We start from the raw sequence: 19,678 nt of genomic DNA on the forward strand, positions 1-19,678 counted from the left end.
GACACGCTCAGGTAAACAAGCAGCTAAGACAAATTGTTCATGTCAGATGTAGTCAGGACTATGAAAATAATGATGTACTAATAATTAAATAATGAACTGGTATAAAAAATGTGGTCTTAATAATTATTTTAATCTTATGGAAGGTAAAAAATGTGAATACCAGTACTTTTAATCAATTCTTGTTTTGTTTTTTTTAAGAAACATTGTTTTGAGAGTGTAATAAATTTCCTAGAAAAGCATAATTCAAAGTAAAATGAGATATAAAAATGTTATATTGTTCAGAAAAGATGAATAATAAGCACCTAAGTGTGCATAAAAAGGTAGTCTAGGTTATGGTTCATATGGACTACCGACACTCACTGTTTATACCAATTAATGTTTGTAAATGTTATGAAAGCAATACAGCCTAATTTGCCAATGGTAACGGCAATTTATGAAATATAATTTGACTGTTGCACAATTGAAACCAGGATGATTAGAAAAGGGTTTACTTTGGTTGGCAGTCAATGCTTGTTAAAAATTTTGGCCAGTGAAAACATAACTTGCATTACGTAGTCATTACTTAGCTACAGTGGTAAACAGCTGCCATTCATAGTCATAATCATACTGATGTTAATGATGCAAATTTACAGAATTGGAGCAGAAAAATACAAGTACGATAAGAGATCGAAAAGTAATCGAATTGTGGTTTCCAAGCAACCGATCGAAGTGTGAAACTGCCTAGAAAAAGTGTGGCTACAGATGGCTTCTGCCATCTCTTTATTCTGTTGCTCAGATGACCTCTGACATCTTTCTTTATAGGGTCTCAGATCTGATGGCTGTATTCCTGAAGACATTTATAACCTCTAAATTTGCAGCCGAACTGATTAATAAGGAATTAAATTTGTCGCTACTAATTTTAAACAGTTGACTCTTTGGCTGTTTGATAGACTTGACCTACAAAATTCCCCATCCTGCTAAAGGGCCTCAGAGGAAGCCACAGTCTGCAATTATTGGGAGATTAAAGCAGATTAGTAAGGAATGTTAGATGAGGATTCATGCTGTTAAATAATTCCTACATCTTAACTAGTCCCAGCAGACCAGTGGGTGTGTGAATTGGTTTTAAACTGTGCATCTTGCAGAGAGAGAAACTGTAGAGGTAGGACACATTTGATGGAAGGGTCAGGGTTTGGGTGAAGGGTAGGCATTTTAAAGATGGCAACTTCTCATAAGGAATTCCAATAAAACTACAATGCACCTGCTCTGATTTCATCCCTAATAAGGTTTGTTGACTCTCTCTCGACAGGTCAGTCCAGGGCCAACATGATCCCTGTGAAACATCCCAGACATCCTAAAACATCTGATGACACTTTAGCCTCTGACCCAGAGGTCATCGAACCTATCTCTAAAGCCACCCCTCCACCCCTGCCCAAAAAGTCAGTCCCACGTGTTCAAACAGAATCGTCCACTTTAGGTATAGTACTCTCAGCCCCACGACCCAAAGGAGAGGCCAGACCAGGCAGGACCAGGACCAATCTGAGCGTCGCCAATCCACTCTACGATCTTGAGTCCACATGGGATACAGCCAGTCAGAGTTCCTCACTTAGCTCAGAGGCACAACATCTCGATGAATCTGGAGACTCCCTGGAGCGTCCCTCAGGTGGACGGAGCCTGTCCTGCCTGACCAATAACAGCTTCATGCAGGCTTGTGATCGCCGTGGCTACCAGAGTACAGACAGTCTAACGGCCAGGACGCGAGGGGCTGGGAGGCCTGCTAAAGCACAGAAAGATGTGGTTTATAGAGGGATAGAGAGCTGGGAGGAAGTGGTTGGGAGAATTCGAGGACTGCACACGGATACGTTGCGCAAACTGGCGACAAGATGTGAAGATCGATTCATGGCTGGACAAAAAGATCACCTCCGCTTCGGGACAGACAGCTGGTCTCACTTTCGGTTGACTGCAGGGAAACCTTGTTGTGAGGCTGGAGATGCTGTTTACTACACAGCATCTTTTGCCAAAGAACCTCTGATGAACTATGCTGTCAAGGTGAAACTTCATAAATGTCTTACACATACAAACAGTGTTGTAAAAAAGTATTTGCCCCCTTTCTGATTTCTTCTATTTTAGTGCATTTTTCATTCTAAATTGTTTTAGATCTTCATACAAAATATAACATAAAACAAAGGTAACCTGGGTAAACAAAATAAAGTTTTCATATATATATATATATATATATATATAATGTATATATGTATTGAAGCAAAAAAGTTATCCAACATCTATATCACCCATGTGAAAAACAAACTGCCCCCTTAAACTCAATAGCTGGTTGTGCCACCTTTAGAAGAAACAACTGCAACAAAATGCTTCCGATAACTGTCCACAGTTCCATAACAGTCCACAGAACATTTTCCCAAAAGTTGAGGATCATCATGGTGTGTTTTGGCAAAATTCAGACAATCCTTCTTTTCCCCCAATTGTTCTTCTGGGTCAGCAGTGGTTTTTGCCTCGCCACTCTTCCATGGATGGCAACTTCCTGGTTGTGTCGTTGCTGTGCTCTTTTGGAAGGTCAGCCCCTTCTGGGAAGGTTCACTACTGTGCCAAGTTTTCTCAATTTGGAGATAATGGCTGTGGTTCTTTGGAGTCCCAGAGCCTTTGAAATAGCTTTTTAACCCTTCTCAGGCTGATGTATTTCAATCACCTTTTTCCTCATAATTTCTGGAATTTCTTTCGACCTTGGCATAGTGTGCTACAGGGTGAGACCTTTTAGCCAACTTCATACTGCTGAAAAACATTTATGTGTTGATTTTATTGAACAGGGCTGGCAGTAATCAGGCCTGGGTGTCTCTAGTCCAGTTGTCACAAATCCATTGTGAATGTAGTTTCATAGATTTGGGGATTTAGTAACAAAGGGAGCAAATACTTTTTCACACAGGCCCAGTTTGTGTTAGATAACTTTTTGGCTTCAATAAATAACATTGTCATGTAAAAAATGTATTTTGTCTCAACTCAGATTGCCTTTATTTTATGTTAGATTTTCTTTGAATTTTTTAAACAATTTAGTATGAGATATACACAAAAACTGCAGAAATCAGGATGGGGCAAATACTTATTCTCAGCACTGTACATGGGAAAAGCAGATGCTTTAGACAAAATTGTACATTTTGTTCCAAAATGCACTTTTCCTCTCTAGTGTCTACACAGGCAGCAACCTTCTAAGGCAGCATCCTAATTTAAATGGAACCACATGATTATCTAGCAACACTGTTAATGGTCATGAACACCACACAAATAGTACTCTTCGCATGAAGCACACAATACTGTTTAGTACAGTCTTTGCATTGGGAACGTGCCAAAAATTGCTAACTTTTGCCTAGGTAGGCAGCTCACCAGGTTTTGGAACCGAGCAATGTTATGGTGTTTGTAAAGTTTTCAATTAATGTGTCTTTTTCTGTCTGATCTCAGATCTGTAGAGGTGTGGTGAAGGAGACACAGCAGCAGTTTTTTCATAGTCTGGCAGTTCGACAGAGTATTGCCATCCATTTCAACATCCAGCAGGACTGTGGCCACTTCCTGGCAGATGTTCCAGCCCGCCTGCTGCCCTGGGAGAGTGAAGAAGACAGAGATGAGGAGAGAGGCAGTACAGTAGCATTGGAAAAAGCAAATGAGGAACATGCCGAGGCTGCAGGCGGCAAACTGTGCAACCGGGTTGTTGTGATTACACGTGAGGTGCCATTTCAGACCATGGCTGATTTCGTACGTGAGGGCGTAGAGCGTCACTCACGAAACTCTGAGCTGTATGAACGTCAAGTGTGTCTGCTGTTGCTGCAGTTGTGTGCAGGACTCGAGCACATGAAACCATACCACGTCACACACTGCGACCTGCGACTTGAGAATCTTCTGCTGGCGCACTCCCAGCCCGGCAACCTGTGGAACCATGAGTTATTGGAAACCAACAACAACACTGCATATGGACCGTCCTCTGCTGCGGCCTCTGCTTGCCCAGCCCGCCTCATCATCAGCAACTTCTCTCAGGCCAAACTTAAGAATGCGACGCTGGAACCTGCTTGGCTTCAAGAACAGTCCCGTCTTGCTCCCGAGCTTATTACTGCCACTCAGTACCGCAAATGCGACGAATTCCAGACCGGCATACTGATCTACGAAATGCTGCATCGGTCGAACCCTTTCGAGGAAAGTCCACAACTCAAAGAGAGAGAATACTGCAGCTCCGATTTACCCCAGTTGCCATTGCGTTCCCTCTACTCAAACGGCCTTCAGCAGCTCGCAACATTGCTGCTCAACCCCAATCCTTCCGAGCGCATTCAGATGGCGGACGCCCGGGCATGTCTGCAGTGTCTACTGTGGGGTCCACGAGAGGATCTGTTTAATTCTTTGAATCTTAGTGCCGGGCCCGTCCAACGCCATGTCATCCTGCAGAACTGGTTAGACCTGAAACAAACGCTGATGATGATTAAGTTTGCAGAGCGTTCTTTGGACTCTGGTTGCGGCGTGAGTCTCGAGGACTGGTTGTGCTGTCAGTATCTGGCCTTCGCCACCACAGAGTCTCTCAGTAGAGTGATCAAAATCCTGCAGCAGCCGCAGGGCGTGCTTATCTGATCGCAGCAGAACAACATCACAAATGTGCCCACCCAGTATTTTTAGCCAATTTGGTTCCAGAATAATTTTCCCATTCATTTTTTTTCCATAGGGTTATCGAGAATTATTACCTATAAACCAAACCATCCAGCTCCAAGGTGAATTGCAAAATTTGATTTAAGCAAAAAAGTACTTGAAGACAAAGGTACAAGACTGTGTTTTTACATCTACAATCCCATGAAAAATTTCAAATTAATTAAACAAATTATAAAATATAAAAATATTGATTTAAAATTTGTGATTCTAAGTATAGAAACTATACATTTTAAGTTTATTGCAAAATATTCATATACAAAATATATGATTATTTTGATCGTGTAGGGAGACCGACTTGATTGCATCATTTGCAGTGTGTCATTGAAGTTGGCAATCGCTACAGTGCCCGTTTTTAGCATTTTAATTGCTGCAGTTCTCTGATTTGTGAATCTTTTCTCTTCAGGATCTGGGTTTTGTAGATCGATAACAACCTCTGAGCTCACAGTAGGTCTGTCTTTAAAGGTTTGTAAGTTATCATTAAAACATCGACCTGCCTATGAAGAAAATGAAAGGGATTTTTACTTTAAGAATCACACTGTTGCGCTCTGTAGTGACCAATGAACTCTGGCACAGGCTGGGACATGTAAGCATGTGCGATGTACAGATGGTTTTTTTTTTTTTTTTTTTATCATATGAATTTGTTAGTGAATATATTCGCATTGGGTTTACCGTGCAGAGTCAAAATTAGTCAGAACAGACCAGTTTACAGGGTGAAAAGTGACAATGTGAAGTCATATTTCACAGATAATGGCACATTAATAGAACTGCTTGTATGAACAAAGTGAAACTGCATGAAATGTGTGTGTGTGTGTTGTTTGTTTAGTTTGGCTTTTCACTCTGCTGTAGGGACTTGTGAGTATATCAGCAGGAAACCACTGATCCAACATCAGCTATATCAATATTCCAGTAACTCATTAAACTTAGATGATAGAAATACAGTAACAATACACTACCATACAGTATGTGTATGATTGTATGTCTGTGGAGGTAAACTGATATTAGGTCACTGATTGAATGAATGCATTTGAGTCTATAACATGCCTTACTTTATATATGTGTGTGCGTGAGAAAGAGAAACAAGGACGGAAACTAAATATTAGCAATCATATCACTCAAATCTGTTGTTGTATCAGGATACAGATTAGTTTGAGACTACATATTGGATTAAGATATTTTTTCTACCATAACAAGAGCACAGTAATGCTTACCAAAGACTAAACTCTGAACCACACAGAACAAAATATATTTTTACATTTTACATATTCAAAGAGAATATATTAATAATCTTCCTCATAAAGAAAGTGTCCTTATGCAGTTATAACAAATGCAGCTTGCTGCTCTGTAGTACTTAATTAATTTTGAATCAGAGAGATTGGCTTTAGTGTCATCATCTGAGGCACCAAACTCACTCAATCAAACTAGAGTCACTCCAGATTGTGATCGTAGTGGCCACACTTGCAGAAATGGCTCTCAAAAATGATCAGGACATGGCAAACCCTGACCTTGTGACCTTACAGGAATGACCTGGACATTTGTGAATCCTTTCATTTATGTGCAATCATTAATTCGTGCTAATTTTGTTACAGTATTTTAAGATATATTTAACACACTTGATATTCTCAGCATGCCTCTGTACTTTTATCTTCCTGTTTCAGTTTGGCACATAAATATTAGATTAAACCCCAGGAGGTGTGTGTATGTAATGATATTTGATTGTGTGAGAAGCAGAGGTCTGAACCTGGAACAGCACATTCTTTAGTTATTTTTGTTGTTGTAGTGTGTTTTAGGGCTTGTAAAACAGGCAATGGTAGCAGAGAGACAGAATTCATACTAGAGTGTTTGTTTGGCATACATACAGGCTACTCAAACCCCCCTTACACACACACACACTAGTTGCATCCCCTTTCCAATACTTCTGTTATGCTCTAAAAGTAAGCTACTGTTGATTTAAGTATGTACATTTGAGGATGTAGTAAGACATTACACCAGTTATGGGCATACTAAAATTACATAAAATTGCTTTCGCCCTTTGTCGTTTCCATACGTTGAAATCTAGCTCAATTTATTTTAATAAACTTTTTGGTTCATGCTTTTAAAAATTGCTTTGGCAGGTGCGGTCTGACATCTCTCAAAATGTTCCAATAACTCGAAAGAGTCAAAAATTCACCACAAATTGTAAGTTGTCCTGGCTTGCTTGTTAGTGTAATAATTTTGCATACTGTAGACCTTATTAACAGCAGCACCATCTTTGGTTATTGACTGTAATGACAATGAGGTTGTGAGGTATGGACTTCCATCTCTTTAATGGGCTGTACTGCATTTTAAAGTGTTTTTGGATTGTTCCGCATTTCTATGTTTCCAAGAGCATTCAGTAGATATAAAAACTCCAATTCAACATGAGTTGTGGAAAATCAGAAGTGATCTAGGAGCTTTTTACAGCTTCATACCGTCCCTGCCATTGAAGAGATGGTAAGTCCTTCCCTCACGGCCTTGTTGTCATTAAAAATCAAAGATGGCGCTCCTGTGAATAAGGTCTACAGTACAGTTTGGGTAGTATGTGAATGCAACCACTCTTAAGGACAAACTGTTCTCTACAGAAGTATGTGAATGCAGATGCTTCTCGCTATGTAAGCTCGATTTCTTGCTTGGTGAGTAACTAAATGAGTCGGACAGCCATTCATAACACAACGCAAGTATGTGCTGCATTCTCAACGTTGACGCAAGGGTAGCTGAGTTTTCTCTTTTAAGCCAATTTCTGTAATGGGGGAGCAACAGTTTGAAGAGAATATTGCTAGGCTGAAGTCAAGTTAAAGTCAACATATAGCAACTTACCTGAATAATAACACCCCCAGTATAATGGCACAGACTTTTGAAGGTAACTCTATCGCCCCCTTGAGTATTGAGGTTTGCAACCCCACAGTAACGCATTGGCACAGTGTTGACCAGGTGCTCGCATCTGCGTCTATTTAATTGCATTAAGTATGTTTCTGGCCTTACTGTTCTGTTTCCTTGAATTGAATTTTACATATTAAAGTATGATGATTTGCATATTTTCTGAAGAGAAAGGGATTTCATGATTGATTGGTTCTTGTAAGGTCATTGGATGTAGTCTCTCTCAGTGATGAACCAGGGCGGGACCATTAGTTTTACACCCATCCATTTCCCAAGCAGCAGTTTGAGTTCCATCAATTCCATTAAAAAGAAGCAGGAGCATTGTGTGTGTGAGTGAATCTGTTGTGTGTTGTGCTGAATTCTTGCAGGTCTCACCATAGGCTTGTTTTTATTAGTCAGATAGCAGACATGGGGACTTGTGACTTGGTGACTTGGACTCGAGTCACTATTTTTATGACTTGTGACTTGACTTGACAAAAAATAAAATACTTGAGACTTGACTTGGACTTGGAAGTTAAAGACTCGGGACTTGACTTGACTTGAGACACGAAGACTTGAATGACTTGAGTGTTAATCACATCATGTTTTCAGTTTGAATATAAAATATATAAATTATTTTAAAAAATAAAGTTGATCCAGCTGGAGCGCAGGCTGAGAATAGTTTTGTCATGACTGGATCACGACACTATAGGCTATCATCAGCCATGCCCTCGTACCTTACGCACACCATGCCCACTTAGATCAGATAACACATCAACATGTCAGCCGGAGGGGTAACGTTACCGAGGGTCATCGCTTTTGGCTTCAAAAATTATTATCAAGATGGCAAAAGACGAACAGCGCTTTGCAAGACATGCAACGTTAAGATCGCGGACAGCCAGACGACAACCTCCAATTTCGTCCGCCATTTGAAGAGCCATTCTGCCCAGTAAGTGCTTGTCAATTTGTTAATTTTATCTGGTTAGTTGGTAGTTAGCTAATGTAATAATAGCAGGGTTCCCACGGGTCCTTGAAATCCTTGAAAGTTTGTGAATCTGAAAAATAAAATTCAAGGCCCTGGAAAGTTCTTGAACATAAACATACATAGATACAAGTCCTTGAAAGTGCTTGAATTTATTTTGTGCAAGAAGTTTTCTGGAAAAAAAAAAAATCTGTCCATTAATTTTTTATTTCGCCAACACTTTGTGGCTTATGCTGCATACTTTCCTGCTTGATTTACGTTAGTTACGCGCATTTACGTTAAGTGTTTCCCGCGCTAGGTGCTTTGTTTTGTACGTTGCCATGACGTTCACGCGCGCTGGTACCTCAACGTTTCCCACTCACAGACATTGCAAAAATAGTCTTATGGATATACTGTGTGAGTGAGTGTGGGTGTGGGAGTGTGAGAGCGCGAGAGTGAGTGTGTGTGTGTGTGTGAGTGAGTGTGTGTGTGAGTGAGTGTGGGTGTGGGAGTGTGAGAGCGCGAGAGTGAGTGTGTGTGTGTGGGAGAGAGAGTGTGTGTGGGTGTGGGAGAGAGTGTGTGTGTGTGAGAGAGAGTGTGTGTGTGAGAGAGAGGAGAAATGTAACAAAGTTTAATGTACGTAACTGTGTTTGAGAGAGAGAGAGGGAGGTGTTCAGAGAGGAGTCTGTTGGATGTTAAGCTGTTATTTGTTTTATGGACTCAATGTTGAAAATTTAAAACATTTCAAACACTGTTGGCAGAAGTGAAAAATAAATAATTTTATGAAGTTACAATTTTGTTTGATTCCATGATGTATTTTACTGAACATGAGTATTGTAATTTACTGACAGTTACTTATATCTTGTCTTTTCACTTTATTATGATCAGATTCTGCAGGTAAAATTACAATAATAAGGTGACTTGACTTGGACTTGACTTGACATAGCCTGTGACTTGACTTGACTTGACTTACCCAAGAAAAAAATACTTGGGACTTACTTGAGACTTGAAGGTTAAGACTTGAGACTTACTTGAGACTTGCACATGTGTGACTTGGTCCCATCTCTGTCAGATAGCAATATGTTGTATATGAATTAAATTTGTATATAATTATTTCATTGTAGTTTATTGAAAACTATTAATATCATTACAGGAGTTTTAACTTGAGAGAATGAAAGTGTCAGCAGATGTCTGTAACCTGGAGATAGTGTGTGCGTTTGTGAGAGAGTGCGTGTTTTGCTCATCCATTATCAGTTTATCTGGATTAATTCATTCACATAATTTCTTTGTTTCACATCATTCACACAATGTTTATTGCCAGTGATGATTTCACTACTGCTTTTTACCTATTTAGATCTCCATTACTGAGTTTACCGCTCATAATAAAACTACAAATATGTTTTTAAACGAAGTGTTTGTGTATTTCCTATGAAAACTGATGTTAAATGGCAAGTACTGTAAAAAAGGGTTGGTGTGTTATATAAGAAAACATAGTCCTGCTGTTTTTGTGATGGCCTCTAGAGGGTACAGTCATCACCTATGCTTATGCAATATGGACACACACTTCTCTCTCCTAGTGTGTCAGCTGATGCCTGTAAACACACATGGTGGAGCTTCTTTTAAATCACACTATAACGGTTCTTGCATTTGTTAATGCATAGATATAATGCATATAATATAATTGGTTCAAACCAATTTAAGCTTAATTGATGGCATTTGTAGTGTAATGTTGATAACCAAAAAATACAGTATATTCTTGATTTATTCCTCCTTTAAAAAAAAATGCAAAAATCAGTATAGTTTTTTTTAGTCATCCTAATGTCATCCCAGATGTGTATGACTTTTTGGAAGAATATCTCAGCAATGTAGGTCCATACAATGCAACCGAATGGTGACCCAGACTTTTGTAGCTCCAAAAATCACATAAAGGAAACAGAATTCCAGTGGTTAAATCCATGTCTTTAGGAACAATAGGATAGGTGTGGGTGAGAAACAGATAAATATTTAAGTCCTTTTTTTACTCTCCACTTGAACTTTCACTTTTATGTCTTAAAGTCACATGTGGTGCCTGTATAGTTTCACTTTCACATCTTAAAGTAAAAGTGAAAGTGGAGATTTAGAGGGGAAAAGGGACTTCAGTATTGCTCGGTTTCTCACCCACACCTATCATAACGCTTCAGAAGATATAGATTTAACCACTTATGAGTCACATATGAGTCATATGGATTACTTTTATGTTAATGTGATTTTTGGAGCTACAAAGGTCCACCATTCACTTACATTGTATGGGCCTACAGAGCTGAAATATTCTTATAAAAAAATCTTTGCTTGTGTTCTGCAAATGAAAGATAGTCATGCACATATGGGATTGCATGAGGGTGAGTACACAATGAGACCATTTTCATTTTGGGTGAACTATCCCTTTGAAGACAGGAATGTTAAATGTATTATTTTATAAAAGCACATTCATACTTCTGTTAAAACAAGTATATTTTAAGCTGTAAAGTTGTGGATTACAGAGTGATATATATATACACACACACACACACACACACACAGTTGAAGTCATTAAAACTTCTGATGAGAAGTGTACTGAATTGGAGGTATACCTGTGGAAGTATTTTAAGGCCTACTTTCAAACTCGGTGCTTCTTTGCTTGACATCATGGGAAAATCAAAAGAAATCAGGCAAGACCTCTGAAAAAACAATTGTGGACCTCCACATGACTGGTTCATCCTTGGGAGCAATTTCCAAATGTCTGAAGGTACAACGATCATCTGTACAAACAATAGTACCCAAGTATAAACACTATGGGACCACGCAGCCATACCACTCAGGAAGGAGACGCAGTCTCCTAGACCCAATTGTTCAGAAGTAATCTGATCGGATTTCGACTATCTGATTGGATCAGATCTTGGAAATGGGTTGTTCAAAAGAAAAAAGGATTCTGAAATTGGCTTAGATCACGTAATCCAGTCTTGGTTTTGATCAGGATCAATCCTTCAGTATGTGTTGTTCAAAACTTTTTAGTAGGATTGGGATACATATTATCCAAAAAATCAGGGTTATCCTGATCCCAGCTGAAGGGTAGATTTAGGGTGGATTTCAGGAACAAAATGTAATACATTTACATTTATGCATTTTATCCAAAGCGACTTACAGTGCACTTATTACAGGGACAATCCCCCTGGAGCAACCTGGAGTGAAGTGCCTTGCTCAAGGACACAATGGTGGTGGCTGTGGGGATCGAACCACCAACCTTATGATTACCAGTTATGTGCTTTAGCCCACTACACCACCACCACTCCCCCCAATAAATAGTAATACAACTTTAAAACTGGTCAAATAATACAACATTTGTATCATGTAGTATATATATATACATTTATTTATATTTTGCACTTCATTTGTTTAACCGTTACAGTGATAAATTAGATCAAGTTGACATTAGGCTACCTATTAAGCCTTTCGGTACAGTAAAAATAAATTAATAATTTTGTCCCCATAAAATAATACCCCAAACAGCTGTCAATATCAAACAAAATTAATATATTTAATTTGAACTGTCATTTATCACTATATTAATTACAATGACACAATCATCAGAGATGAACCAGTCAGAAGTAGTTTCTAACAATTATATGCCTTATTGCATGTCCAGTCAGTCCTTCACTCTGAGAGAATGATGGAGGTTGGTCTGGGACTTCCACAGGTTCAGGTGCATCATAAATATTATCACAGAGAGGGACATTTAGTGTTTTATGGTTTATCCACAATGTATTTGTAAATAATGTATATTTGTTTGGTTTATTTGTTGTGTGTCAGATGAGGGGTCTGACTATTTAAAACAAATTGAAAATGGATGGGGATATTTGTATTGTGTTATTGTGCTGTTTTCTTTCTCTTCAAAAAGTGACCCCATGCTAGCTATTCTACCAGTTGTTCTTTACATAGCTAGTAGCCCACATTGTGATACGTAGTCCCATTTAGTGCACTGGTAATCCAGATTTGGTCATCTTGAAAAGTTTGTATCTTGATCAGGGTGATCCAATCCAATGTTGCTTTGAAAAACCGGCACAACCTGATACTGGGTAGTAAAACATAGGATTTCCAAATTCTGATCATTCTGATCCAGATTAAGCTTTTTGTACAACTGGGCCCTAGAGATGAACGTGGTTTGGTGCGAAAAGTGCAAATCAATCCCAGGACAACAGCAAAGGACCTTGTGAAGATGCTGGAGGAAACAGGTAGACAAGTATCTATATCCACAGTAAAGCGAGTCCTATATCGATATAACCTGAAAGGCTGCTCAGCAAGGAAGAAGCCACTGCTCCAAAACTGCCATAAAAAGTCAGACTACAGTTTGCAAGTGCACATGGGGGACAAAGATCTTACTTTTTGGAGAAATGTCCTCTGGTCTGATGAAACAAAAATCAAACTGTTTGGCCATAATGACCATCATTATGTTTGGAGGAATGGGGTGAGGCTTGCAAGCCGAAGAACACCATCCCAACTATGAAGAATGGGGGTGGCAGCATCATGTTGTGGGGGTGCTTTGCTGCAGTAAGGACTGGTGCACTTCACAAAATAGATGGCATCATGAGGAAGGAAAATCTCAACACATCAGTCATGATGTTAAAGCTCGGTCGCAAATCGGTCTTCCAAATGGACAATGACCTCAAGCATACCTCCAAAGTTGTAGTCAATATGGCTTAAGGACAAGGTATTCAAGGTATTGGAGTGCCATCACAAAGCCTCAATCTGATTTGTGAGCAGATCTGAAAAAGCGTGTGAGCAAGGAGGCCTACAAACCTGACACAGTTACACCAGTTCTGTCTGGAGAAATGGGCCAAAATTCCAGCAACTTATTGTTAGAAGCTTGTGGAGGGCTACCCAAAACCTTTGACCCAAGTTAAACAATTTAAAGGCTATGCAACCAAATACTAACAAAGTGTATGTAAACTTCTGACCCACTGGGAATGTGATGAAAGAAATAAAAGCTGAAATAAATAATTCTCTCCACTATTATTCTGACATTTCACATTCTTAAAATAAAGCTGTGATTCTAACTGACATAAGACAGGGAATGTTTTCTACCATTAAATGTCAGGAATTGTGAAAAACTGAGTTTAAATGTATTTGGCTAATGTGTATGTAAACTTCGGACTTCAACTGTATATGTATATGTATATATATACACGTGTGTACATTTTTAGAACCCTGTGAGGAATGGAAAGAACATGATGATGATGATGATGATGATGGTTTTTATTTGTTCCGACAGATATGAAAGGATTATTGTGTGAGTCAGTGCATAAGCCTGTTATTGTGTGTGTGTGTGTGTGTGTGCATGTAAGCCTGTGTTGATACACTTGAGAACATTATGCTTCTGTTATAATGCACACGGGAACCTGATTAGTTCACTCTGCAACCGAAGAACAGCACACAGACAGACGTCCTTCAACACAGTGATACATACCAACAACTGCAGGTGAGAAGCTTTCTTTGAGTGTCCTGTAAACAATATTAAAGTGCATTATATTGACTGTATAATATATACAGGTACATATTAGAGGGAATTGGAAGAGATACTGAATGCAGCAATTCTGATCGACAAAGATTATTACCGTAAATAAAGACACTGAATGTAGATGAGTCAGCAATAACTTGACTAAGGTGTGTGTGTGTGTGTGTGTGTGTGTGTGTGTGTGTGTGTGTGTGTGTGTGTGTGTGTGTGTGTGTGTGTCAACAGAATGTGTACTCTGGATGAGGTTCCATTTAGGGTTGTTTTGGACTGTGTGGAGATACAGTTCGGTCTGAAAGAGTCTGTTGCAGCTCCTGAAATCAACATCCCAGATTGTGTCCAAATACTGCGTGACACAAAGGTCAGAATACAATTTGATGAATCATACACTGTATAATTTACTTACATTACACTTTTGACGTCACTTAACCACATACTGTTGCATCCAAATATGCAAATGTAATTAGGTTTTGAAGTCTAAAAATAGTGGAGAATATTTAAACACTGCTGATGTATTGTCAATTATAAATTATGATTTTTCTTGAACCATATTTATATATTGAATGCCATTCAAATATAGACAAATGACTCTTTTGAGCCAGTTTGAATCACTCCAAATGACTCAGTAACTTGCGAGTTATCGCTTTAAATCAAGATTTGTCAGACAAATGACTCGTATGGGTCAGTTCTTACAATGAATAACTCCAAACGACTCACTAACTCGCTAGTTATCATTTTGAATCAGGATTTGTCAGACAAGTGACTCTTATGAGTCAGTTCTTATAATTAATCACTCCAAACGACTAACTCGCTAGTTATTGCTTTGAATCAGGATTTGCCAGACAAATGACTCTTATGAGTCAATTCTTTTAATGAATCACTCCAAACGACTCACTAACTCGCTAGTTATCGCCTTGAATCAAGACAAATGACTCTTCTGAGACGGTTCTTTTCATGTATTGCTGCAAACGACTCAATAACTTGTGAGTGATTGCTTTGAATCAGGATTTGTCAGATAAATGACTCCTATGAGACGGTTCTTATAATGAATCACTCCAAACGACTCACTAACTCGCTAGTTATCAATTTGAATCAGGAATTGTCAGACAAATGACTCTTATGAGTCAGTTCTTTTAATGAATCACTCCAAACGACTCACTAACTCGCTAGTTATCAATTTGAATCAGGAATTGTCAGACAAATGACTCTTATGAGTCAGTTCTTTTAATGAATCACTCCAAACGACTCACTAACTCGCTAGTTATCAATTTGAATCAGGAATTGTCAGACAAATGACTCTTATGAGTCAATTCTTTTAATGAATCACTCCAAACGACTCACTAACTCGCTAGTTATCAATTTGAATCAGGAATTGTCAGACAAATGACTCTTATGAGTCAGTTCTTTTAATGAATCGCTCCAAACTAATCAAAATAAACCAATAACTGTTATATGTATATAAGTTTTGTGTTGAAATGCACACAGTAGTTAAATTTACAAATTTAAATCATTAAACATTTAAATATGTTACCAAAATAGTGTATCGGTCTGAATTCTGTGGGAAACAGTATATGCATTACATATAGCATAATGTTCACATGTATATACTCATGTTCATGTTGTTCTCTTCGACAGTATTCGTTCACTATGGAAAAACGGATCATGGCCGCATGTGGAGAATTGCAGCGGAAGAAGGGAAAGGCCAAAAAACTGCCCCAGAGTGTGAGTCCCACCTGCCCACCATATTGGCTGATGTTCAGCAGCCCGCAAGAGAGTCGAGTAGGACGTCACAGAAGTACAGAACTATGGGAACTGTGCCCACGTCCCCGCAGCTTAAGCCTCAGCGCCGCTGACTCACAAAGGCTCCGTCCACTGCGGGCAGTCCAGTTCCTCATCCCTGACTCAGACTGCGAGGGCGGCTACAGCGAAGATGACGAGGGTTCGTCCACTGAGGAAGATGTCACTCGTAGCAAAGAAAGACCACAGAGTTCAGGCTCACAGTGCCAGCGCTTTCCTCTTCGACACGCCCAGCGAAGCTCCGTCCCCCAACTAACACGCCCCGCCCCTTCACCTGCTCTCCCTAAGGTCCGACCGAGCTCCGCCTCCTCTCTAAAGGACATACGGAAACCCCTCCCCCCTGCCCTCACCCAGACACCGAAGGGCAGTCCTCACAACTCCAGACCTCCTCGCAGGAAACCTGCTGTCATAAGAACCAATGGGAAACGGAACACAAACACCCAACTTCAGCAAAGACCCTCATCCGCAGGACCGCTGACCTCTGCTAGGCCACAGAAACCCACGTCACATGTAACTCACACAAAAACACACACTGTAGATCCATAGATTTTATTTGGATTATTATTATATAGAGTATTATCACAAGCTGTGTCCCAAAAGACGTACAGTTCACTCGGCTATTTAGTGTATGAATTTAATATATGAAGTGTAGTATTGTCTCAAATTAAACTCTAACAGTTTTATACTACATGGATTAAAAAGCAGTGACGGGAGTGAAACACACGAACACACGCAGTGTTGCCACTAGCTTTAGCTTGTTAGCCAACCTCAGTCCAACACTTACATATTCACTATATTCACTAGGGTATTTGTTGCCATGACAAAATTATTTGTATCTGTTTCTGTATTCAGATAGAACTGGATGAGGGCGTGGCTTAACACGGAAGTGCCACCAAACTCATTTTAAAATGTAACTCTTACATTTATAGTTTCTGTATATAAAATATGCCTCGAATAGGCCTATTTATATATTATTATTATTATTATTATAGCCTAATAATAATTATTACTATTTAATTATATTATTGATATATTCTTTATTTTTTCTCACTGTTTTTTAACTTTGGTTTCTCCTGGTATTTCTGACATTAATATCTGTTAATATAACAGAATTTTCGTTTAGCCTTGTCTGTGTATTGTGCAAGTATAACAATGTTAATCTGTCAAGCAACTGTGAAAGGTCAAGCACATATTTTGCTGCGAATATTATCTAGACTACAAATACAAACATTAAGATATTTAACATTTATTAAGCCCACCAAAAAGGTGAAAGCACCGTCAATCTATATCAGAAAGTTTTATGGTAGACTACACTCAAGGCTTATTTTGTGTGCACATATTTTAACATAATGTGGAGGACTATTATTTAGTTAAATGAAATGTGCAGAATTAGCTAAATGCAGTGGAATAAATAGCAAGAGCGAGCCTCTATACATTTCTAGAAGAGAAACGTGGATAAAAGCGCATGTTTTGGATTCTCCGCAATCCTCAATGTGCAGGAATATTCTGAATAGTTTTACAAGTATTTAAACCTCTTTGGGGCATTTAGACTGTTTGAGTATAAAAGCTAAACCATGCAATTACCTTCGATGTAAATGTGGTGAGCTTTAGGAGACAGGCAGACGAGCTCCGCTATAAAACCATCACTTCTCGGGTCAGGAATTCACCATCGCAACATCGCAAGAAATGTCCAACATTTCATACACTTTTTTCATTTGAAGAAGTACATAATTTGGGTACTAGTAGTACTCATTGCTTTATGGCTGAAACACACTCTATTCAAGTACGTTAACACGGATGTTTCTAGCTCCGCAAGCTACATTTTCTGCATAGTTGCATTCCAAAATCAAGACAAATGATCCAACACAAGACAATTCTCAGCGTTGCCACAAGGGGTGCTTTGTAACATTACGCTTGTTCAACCGAACCGCGTGTTAGCATTGCGGTAGCCAGTCACTTGCATCTGCGTTCAAGTACTTGTGTAGAGTATGTTTCGGTCTTTAGTCTCAAATACAGATGGCACATCTCCAAACCACCTACAGTTTGTTCATTGACTGTATGATGCAAATTGCTCGAAAGTACTTTCTCAATCTGGCAAGCTCTAATTTGATTGGCTGTCTTAACGCAACATTTGCGAAAAAGGGTTGCGCACCTATGATGCACAAAGTCCACTGACTCTTTTTAGAAAAAGTAGGCTGTTCATGGACAGTTCGCAAGAGACATACCGCAGTCCGAAACCATAGTACACTTTTGCCTTTAAGTGGTTGTTCTTGTCCAGAATAAGCTGCGATGTGGGTCAGACATTATGCTGTCAGTCAAACGTTGTTAAGCTGAATGTATGTTTTGGTGTGTATTAGGATGTGCGTCCACGAACTTCGGCAGGGCTGCAGGACGCTCACTCAGATCTGCTGTGTGCTTTGAGTCAGGAGGAGCGAGATCTACTTGAAGCTGTTACACAGCAAGGATACACACTACACACTGCCATACTGGCAATGCAGAGGACTGGACCCAAGAGCCCTGATCAGGTACCATACTTACAAACAAACACACTTGCGCATATAAACATACTGTTTGCACACACTCTCACACTGTTATTCGTTCTTCAGATTTTGAGTTACCTGACATCATGTGACCGGCTGTGTCAGTTGGGTTATGAGAAGATGCAGGTGGAAGAAGCCCTGGAGATGTTCCAGAACTGTGAGAGCAAAGTGAGACCTGAAAGAGAAACTCCAGCAGTCATTATTTAACATTGCAAATATTCCACGAATCAGCATAAAACACAACAAACACTCCAACAACTTTTTTGCATTGTTCAACATTGTCTGATATTTTGTGTTTGTTTCAGGCTGCAGAGTTCCTGTTTTTGCTGGCTCAGTTCTGTGAGATGGGTTTCCAGCAGAGCACCATCAAAGAAGTTCTGCTGGTGCATGAGAACCATAAAGAGAGAGCCCTAGAGGAGCTCATGACACGCAGCAGCTGAAAACACCCCTCTGCTACATGAGTGAATCTTCAGCTTTATGAATGAATGAATCTTTAACTTTATGAATGAATTCAGATCATAAATGAATGTATAAATCCTTTGCTTTATGAATCTACAGTTGTCCAGTCTTTAATGGAGTTGTCCTGTTTGTTTATTGATTTTAGTATACTCTTTTTAATATTTTGTTGACGTCACATAATTGAACTTTAGATCAGTATGGCGAAGAATAATCAGCTAAAAGATGACAACACTAAATCAGAATTTGTATTGATCATGATCAGAATTAATCATCTTGTAAACAAGTTTAATACATTGAGAACAGAGCTGGAAAGAGTTTATAAGACTTTGTTGTATCATTTATTCTGCATCAATAATTAATTTAGTTTTAGTGAAATTTTCCAATATATGGAGTTTGGTCAAAAAGATTCACATATAGGTTGTGTAAAAGTATCACAATTTTTAAAACAATTCTTAGTTTCACTTCATCAGTATTCTGAAGCTTTGCTTGACATGTAGCATCATAAAAATTTAATAGAAAAATAAATAAAAAATACTGTAAATGAATGAGTCTCTCTCTCTCTCTCTCTCTCTCTCTCTCATATATATATATATATATATATAAAATGTATATACCATTTTCTTCTTTGAATTTTAAAGGCACTTACAATGGAAGTGAATGGGGGCCAATTTATATAATGTTACAATACTCACTGTTTCAAAAGTATAGCCACAAGATATAAACAATATGCGTGGTAACATGATTTTAGTGTGATAAAATTGCTTACTTGTCTGTAATGTTATATCCAATTTTACTATTTTGTTGCCATGGTGACGTAATGCTGTAATCCCTGTAATCTCGCAAAAAAAAAAAAAC

At 38.9% G+C, this 19,678-nt stretch overlaps 2 protein-coding genes across 2 annotated transcripts in view; both read left to right on the top strand.

The window, feature by feature from the left end:
• LOC127640454 (inactive tyrosine-protein kinase PEAK1-like) overlaps positions 1-9,910 on the top strand; it is a 44,004-nt gene extending 34,094 nt beyond the window's left edge. The window contains exons 5-6 of the mRNA XM_052123038.1: positions 1,286-2,025; positions 3,445-9,910. Coding sequence (XP_051978998.1) covers positions 1,286-2,025; positions 3,445-4,596 — 1,892 coding nt within the window. The 3' untranslated portion in view covers positions 4,597-9,910. The remainder of the gene's footprint in view (positions 1-1,285; positions 2,026-3,444) is intronic.
• A 3,801-nt stretch (positions 9,911-13,711) lies between these two features.
• On the top strand, positions 13,712-19,342 carry ubap1la (ubiquitin associated protein 1-like a). Its single transcript, XM_052123258.1, has 6 exons — positions 13,712-13,994; positions 14,256-14,388; positions 15,663-16,334; positions 18,182-18,349; positions 18,431-18,532; positions 18,670-19,342. The coding sequence occupies exons 2-6, from the start codon at positions 14,257-14,259 to the stop codon at positions 18,802-18,804; spliced, it is 1,209 nt and encodes a 402-aa protein (XP_051979218.1). The 5' UTR covers positions 13,712-13,994; position 14,256; the 3' UTR covers positions 18,805-19,342.
• The last annotated feature ends 336 nt before the right edge of the window (positions 19,343-19,678 follow it).

This window comes from Xyrauchen texanus, chromosome 49, assembly GCF_025860055.1.
Source record: "Xyrauchen texanus isolate HMW12.3.18 chromosome 49, RBS_HiC_50CHRs, whole genome shotgun sequence".
NCBI lineage: Eukaryota > Metazoa > Chordata > Actinopteri > Cypriniformes > Catostomidae > Xyrauchen > Xyrauchen texanus.